At 42.3% G+C, this 6,691-nt stretch overlaps 1 protein-coding gene across 1 annotated transcript; it reads right to left on the bottom strand.

The window, feature by feature from the left end:
• LOC140226244 (uncharacterized) lies at nt 1-3,024 on the bottom strand. The gene has a single exon (XM_072306728.1). The coding sequence runs from the start codon at nt 2,845-2,847 to the stop codon at nt 1-3; it is 2,847 nt and encodes a 948-aa protein (XP_072162829.1). The 5' UTR covers nt 2,848-3,024.
• Between the last annotated feature and the right edge of the window lie 3,667 nt (nt 3,025-6,691).

Here is a 6,691-nt window from a genome sequence, read left to right as displayed (position 1 = left end):
CTAAACTATTTTTGCAAAATGTCCACCTGCTTTACTACCAGTTGACACTGATTCTGAATCGTTGGCGTTTTCATCCGGCTCATCCAGCGTTTGTCCCGGGAAGCTATTCCGAATCTGAACCAAAATGCTGTCCAGCTTTTCAGTCCTTTGAATGGTTTCGACCGTCTCGTATCCAGCACACGTTGAGGGCACCTTCCCTCGACATGGTGCTGCCCCCTCTGACATGCTCCTGGTGAAGGGAGTCGAGGACGATTTTTCGCTCTTTCGAAGAGAATTTGGAGGAGACCCGGAAGTTGCTTCAGAATTACTGAGAGATTTCTTTTGAAGACCCTGTCCATGATCCAAACTCTTCGATTTTTGCACTTTGGCGTAGACAGGAATCTTCGCGGACTTCTTTGGCTCGGCCGAAAGGACCCTGCTCGGCCGCATCAGTCTATCATAGTCGGAGTCTGAGGACTCCTGTACAGCACTTCGAGGACGTCTGCTTCCTCGATGGAGTACTGTATAGGGCTGAATGTCTCCATTGGTTATGTCCAGTCGTTCCGGGATGCTATGTAACCTTTCCCTCTTTGGGAAGTTTGTCTGAACTAGGTTATATTCCCCATTCTCTACTGGCCCAGCGCTGGATCCCCTACGGATACTGATCTCTGCATAGTCGCCGCTTCCTGCGCTACCTAAGGATAACCGACGATCTTGGTCAGTGGATTCCTCGGGGCTGTTGGGAATTTGTGGTAACTTCTCGTTCTTTACTGACGTTGACACCGAAGCCTTTTTGTTTCGCCCTGACCACGGCCAACGAGAGCTAAATCCGCGTTTGGATTTAACCTCATTCTTCCCTTGTACTGAGTCTGAAGCACGCCCTTCTTTGCGTGCCTCGCTTACGTCATCGGGTCGTCCAGGGGTGGATAAGGTTCTAGGAAGCGTTCGCACAGGGAGTGGCGGCGCATTTCGACTTCGATCACGTGCCTTGGACATGGAAGCGGACCTATCGAATGATGGATTTCTGCAAATGCCGACATCAGCCTCGTCGCGTCCAGTCATCCCTTTGAAGACAAAGCGACCCCTCTGTGAAACAACATCTGTGACAGCATACGCACTAGCAGATGAATCAGAAGCGTTGCGTTCAAGATGTTCCTCCGTGCCCTGACCTTCGTTCTGCCTTGGCCATCTGTCGAACTCGAGTGTGCGATTCGTTGGTCTTGCGTACTCGTTGGGCGTACAGGGGACTGCAATGGTAGACGCAGATTCCTCGTTAGAATCTCCTTTCCCGATTTCTTCTCTGAGAAATGCACTATCGACGTACTCTTCTTCCACATCCGGGTCGAGTATTGCGTAATACTTGTCCGTAGAAACGGCATTATCATCCGTGCAGAAGTTGTGAATGGGGTCATTACGTTCATTAAGTTCATTTGTTTCATGGTAATTGGCCGTTTCAGAATATAACCCGCTTGCCGGAATGGCATCCATTTCAAATTTAGCGCTTGTCCCACTCCCCTTGCCCTCATGCGCACTCTCCGTACTTTTTCCATCACCATTGCTCTTTCTCTTCCGCACGAAAAGCACTACCGCCCGTCCAACTGCACAGATGAGCAGCGCCGCAGCAATTGCATACCCAACAATCGATATGGACAGATGTTTCGACCCGTTACCGTCGTTTGTAATCTCAGCAATGGGCTGCTGGCTGAGGTTATGTTGGCCGGACCAAACGGTGGTAGCGTATATGGCACTACCATCAATGATCTTGGTGTCTTTAGGAGTGTCGGTGGTTTCCTCAGTCGGAAAGTTGGTGGGAGAAGATCCTTCGATGCCAGGGAAGATATCGTCGGCATGCAAAATCTTGATTTGCGAGAAACCAATGCCTAGGAAAGCTCCGTCCAGTGACGATACAACACACGAAATAGTTGAGTTGTCATCGTTTCGGTCAATCATAAGATTCAGCACGGACATGTCCGTGCCGTTGGGAATGATTTGCGAGTCCTGGTACCAGTGAAACATCAATTCAGAGGGACGGGAGTTGATTGGCACACATACGAATCCTACTCGCTCTCCTGTAAGCACGTTGGCAACTACTGGATCAATTACAACTCCGTTTTTGATATCCAGGGGTGTGAGGCTGCACCCGGGATGGGCAGGTCGAGCTGGACCTACGCGAAACTCCGGCAAAATTTCACAGACAAATTTCGTGTCGACGTCTTCCCACAAGAGTTTTCTATTGTGTTCGCATGGTGACCCTGGACAGGTGACAAGTTCTGTGCTCGCGGCGTTGGAAGGTTGACGCTTCCAGACCAATTTTCGACTAGGAGACCCAGCCGGTGATGCGCATATTAGACGGATTACTGCGTCGATCTGTGTCACATAGGGTGAGGAGAGGACACCCATCGAACACGCCGGGAGTGGATCGGGGAGCGCAGTATTGACCGGATGGCGCGGACGCAAGATGAGGCTTGCTCTTCTAGAATCGTGCGCCACTTTGTCCGGTGTGATAACAGTGCAGACATACTGTCCCTGATCGACCATGGATATATTCTTGATGCGCAGATTGTATTCCCCATGGTTTGCATCGCCAGTAATAGACAGCCGACGGGTTCTGTCGCCATGGTAACTAGCATATTTCTTTACGTCTCTGTCTAACGAAAGGGGAACCAGCGATCCCTCGGCTACAAAGCGCCAATAAACGTTGAAATCTGCCCGAGATTCCGTCACCGTACATCGAAAAAGCGCAAGTCCCCCCTGTATCACCTCAATATCACGTGGTTCTTCGAGAAAGTACTGTGCTGTCACTTGTGCCACGAACGACGCCAGGATCACAAAGACGCAAGTTCGGCGATTGTAAGTACTTCCCGCCATTTTCACACTTTGAAAAACCGGACTTAAAAGTGTCTTTACGCAGTGATTGGTCAGCAGGTTGTGTTCAAGACTTTCTCTCGTCAGCCATCTCAAAACTTTAAACACATGTGGCGCGCGTTATGATTAATTATTCAAAATGCAGTCCAAATCGTACGACAATGTCAACTTCTTAATGGTAGTTAAAGGCAGAGCCAATTGAAGATGACACAGGTAGGATTTGCCCAGTCATACGGTAGGATTCTCTCCATCTCCCGGCTGAAGACACGCTGTAAACACACTATCCACTACCTGCAGAAAACACAAGAGACAATAGAGACTTGTTGATATTATCTATTTCACACACACACACACACACACACACACAAAAACAAACCGATTGGGGCACGTAGATTTCGAAGCAATAAACTCATGATGAACATGATATATTAGCAAGTGCTGCAATTTTCTTACGGCAAACTTGTCTTCATTAAGTTCGATGTCATATTGGATCTTCTTGTCCTTCACAGGAAATAATGTAGAGTCAATCACGACTTGATTGCAGTACACCAACTTTGAAAATACGCAAACTGTTAGTTTGAATATTTCTCTTTTTCTAAGCAGAAATATTGCCAAAAATATCACATCAATGTTTCATGGGAGGTAAGTAAAAAAAAAACAACAACAAAAAACACAGAAGTATGACAAATTAGAGCACGATTCAAAACGAATCTACAGCTGTGTGATAAATGGACAAGAAATCATGATTCTGTGATGTGAGCATATCATCCACTAAAAGTTTCGTTTGAAAGTGTCAGAATCTGGATCTTTACCATATAAGAGTCATTTCCAATCGTACTTAAGTTGGAAATCGACTAGCTTTGTTTCATTTCTGCATACTAGGTGACTGAAACCAAATAAATCAACTAAGCCACCTCTTATATGTCATAGGATACAAGTCACATTGAAAAAAAAAAGATATATATATATGTATATAATTATATATATATATATATATATATAGCAACACCATTTCATGATGTCGTATTAATGGAGTCACTAAAAAACACTCAGTAGCACTTAAGCACTGCTAAACCTCATTCAAACTTGCACGCCAATTAAGAAAATAATCCAGGACATATGAAATGGTGTCGCATTTCCTGAAAGATTCAGGATAAATGAAAGACAAACATTCATAATGCCCAAAGCATGTTACTAAAAGAAGAAGAAGAAGAAAAAAATCGCCAACTTAATGATGACACGATAATGTAGAAGAAAAAAAAGCAGCGCATAAAATCCTACTGTTCTACCTGGGAGGTGGAAGGTCGTTTACTCTTCCACCTCAATGGTTCTACCTATAAAGTTCAAATCTGCACCAAGTATCATGGTTTCACAATAACTTGACCAAAGTAATAAATTCACGGAATCGTTTGTGTCAATATGTTTCGCTATAGGCTACCAGCGCAATGATTACACACATTAGGCAATTTCATGGTTTCATGCATAACTTCCAAAGTTTTAGTACCATCAGTGTATGAAAATTCACGAAATTGTCGTTTTCATGCAAGCAGTAAACATATTCCCTCACCTTTTACAAGCTTATACCCTTGGTCACTTGGTAAATTAACTTTAGGTTCAAAACAATTAAACGAAGACAAACGCGAGGTTTGTGACGTCATGATATTTCCTCGTTTAATTTGCATACATGTGATGGAAATCGATACCCCCTTTAACTAGCAAGTGTCATTCCATGACTCTTTATTTTTCCTCATCCTTTACCCAGTTTCAAGGAAACCTTCTTCTAATTCTCCGTTATTACTCCATTCATTTCAGTCACCTTTAACATCATACATGAAGTTACTTTTTTTTAACCCTTTCTTTGCCAATGATTGAATGTGAACAAATTCTGGACGTTTGCATACATGTGGATAGGAAATTAATCTGGCATGCAGAGGGTTTGACTATGCAGATACAGACGAGACAATAGTCATGCGGTACAGAAACACGGCACAATATTTCCGCGGTTTGTTCTTAGTAGCTGACCCGAAAAAAAGAGACACACGGCTCCCAGTATCACACACTCCAGCTTATCAATTTCCGGCGGTGACAAATTTGGTTTATTTTGGCTGCTTTCTGTTTCCTAAAAATGGCTTTACAGCTTATTCACGTCGGCGCAAGGTGTTCCTGCCCTTCAACACAAAAAGAGTAGCAAAATTATCAATCTACATATATCCGTAAAGTGCAATACTATACTATATTCAAGTTGACCTTAATAGATATGTTAAACTCCAGCAGAGTGGTAAAGGTCCCATCGCCGTCAGGCCTGAATCAAGAAAAATTATATCATCTATTCTTTAACCGTCTGTGTACTGTGAGTGCAGATTGGCACAGAAAACCCACGAACCTTGTACACACTGTCCAAAGTCCATGGCATAGGAAGGGTTATTTTTCAAACGCTTTCATAAACAAGCGATATTAGTCGAAATTACCCAATTTCAATACATTCAGACCGATTTGGGTGAAACGTCTAGAATGCAAAATTTTGTTTTTGTTTTGTTTTGTTTTGTTTTATTTTGATTCTTTTTGTTTTGATTTTTGTGTGTGTTTTTTTTTCCTTTGTTTTGTTTTGTTTTGGTTTGGTTTGTTTGTTGTTGTTTTTTTGCTAACGCCAGCGCAACGTTTGTATTATGAAATTAAAATATTACTGCATCGTATGGAAAAGAAGGAAAAGATTGCGACGATTATTTGCAAAGGTTATCGGCAAAAATGCTGCGGATTCAGTGGATTATGTAAAGAGTAAACCCTCCGTCTATTCTCCAATAAACTGTGAATAAATTTTAACCATCAGGTTATAATGCGTTGAGTGTTTCAACAGACAACAAACATTTAATAGCGAGGAGATAAATATCTGAACTAGATTTCGAAAGCGTGTTTAAAATGCAATATGGACATTACTATTGTTTTTACTTTCTTGTTATGATCAGTTACCTATAAATCTGCCACTCCAATTTCTCCCCGCGTGGGGTGATGACACTTATCTATTGCGGTTAATGGATTTGATGGTCAGCAACCTCTCCTGTTCAACAGTATTTCAAAGTTTTATAAATGAGAACACTCATTATACGTGCCTATCCAAATTTGCCAAGAGTGTCGAGCCAAGGCGAAACCGCCGTGGCTCGAGAGCGCATGCGCAAGCAGAAGCCCCATCAAGTGGCTGTGTCTCCCAAACTACAGAGAAGTGTGCTACCTATGCAGCTACGTTATTCATATAATAATTTATACTGTTTACAAATATTTCAAACTGACAAAACCATGAAGCTCAAAGAGTTTAATCACTTGGAAATCAGCAAAATTTCCATAATGACATTCATTAATTTTTTTCACAGAAATGGCTTCTGCATTTATGTTGCCATAACAGAAGTATTAACAACGGTATATGAATATCAAAAATTGTAGTACTTTGATTATTATCATCAATTCTGTAATTAAAAAAAGCATAGTAACAACATTTGTATTACATTTTTACAAGGTTGTCAACAACTGGGTTTCAACTTCGATATCTTTTGCATTTGAAGAGTGGATGGTCCAACTCAACAGGATGAAGTAACTCACATGAAGGAAATTGCACCATCCATCGAGTGGCTTTAAAATAATTGTAGAGGAAAGTCAGGCAAACACATCACGAGAAGTTTCTCTATAGAAATCGGACAAAAGATAGGAGAGTTGTGGAAATTCAAACTTATACGTGTTGCAAAGAGGGAAGAAAATGATCCCCTGCTGCGCTGCAACCACATGGTACCCAATTTTATTGCTTAATCAGACGTCACGAGATTATACAAAATTATACAAAATCATGCTGAATAACAGT

Source organism: Diadema setosum, chromosome 3 (genome assembly GCF_964275005.1).
Source record: "Diadema setosum chromosome 3, eeDiaSeto1, whole genome shotgun sequence".
NCBI lineage: Eukaryota > Metazoa > Echinodermata > Echinoidea > Diadematoida > Diadematidae > Diadema > Diadema setosum.
The sequence above is the reverse complement of the archived record's forward strand: the minus strand, read 5'-3'. Positions and strand labels throughout refer to the sequence as shown.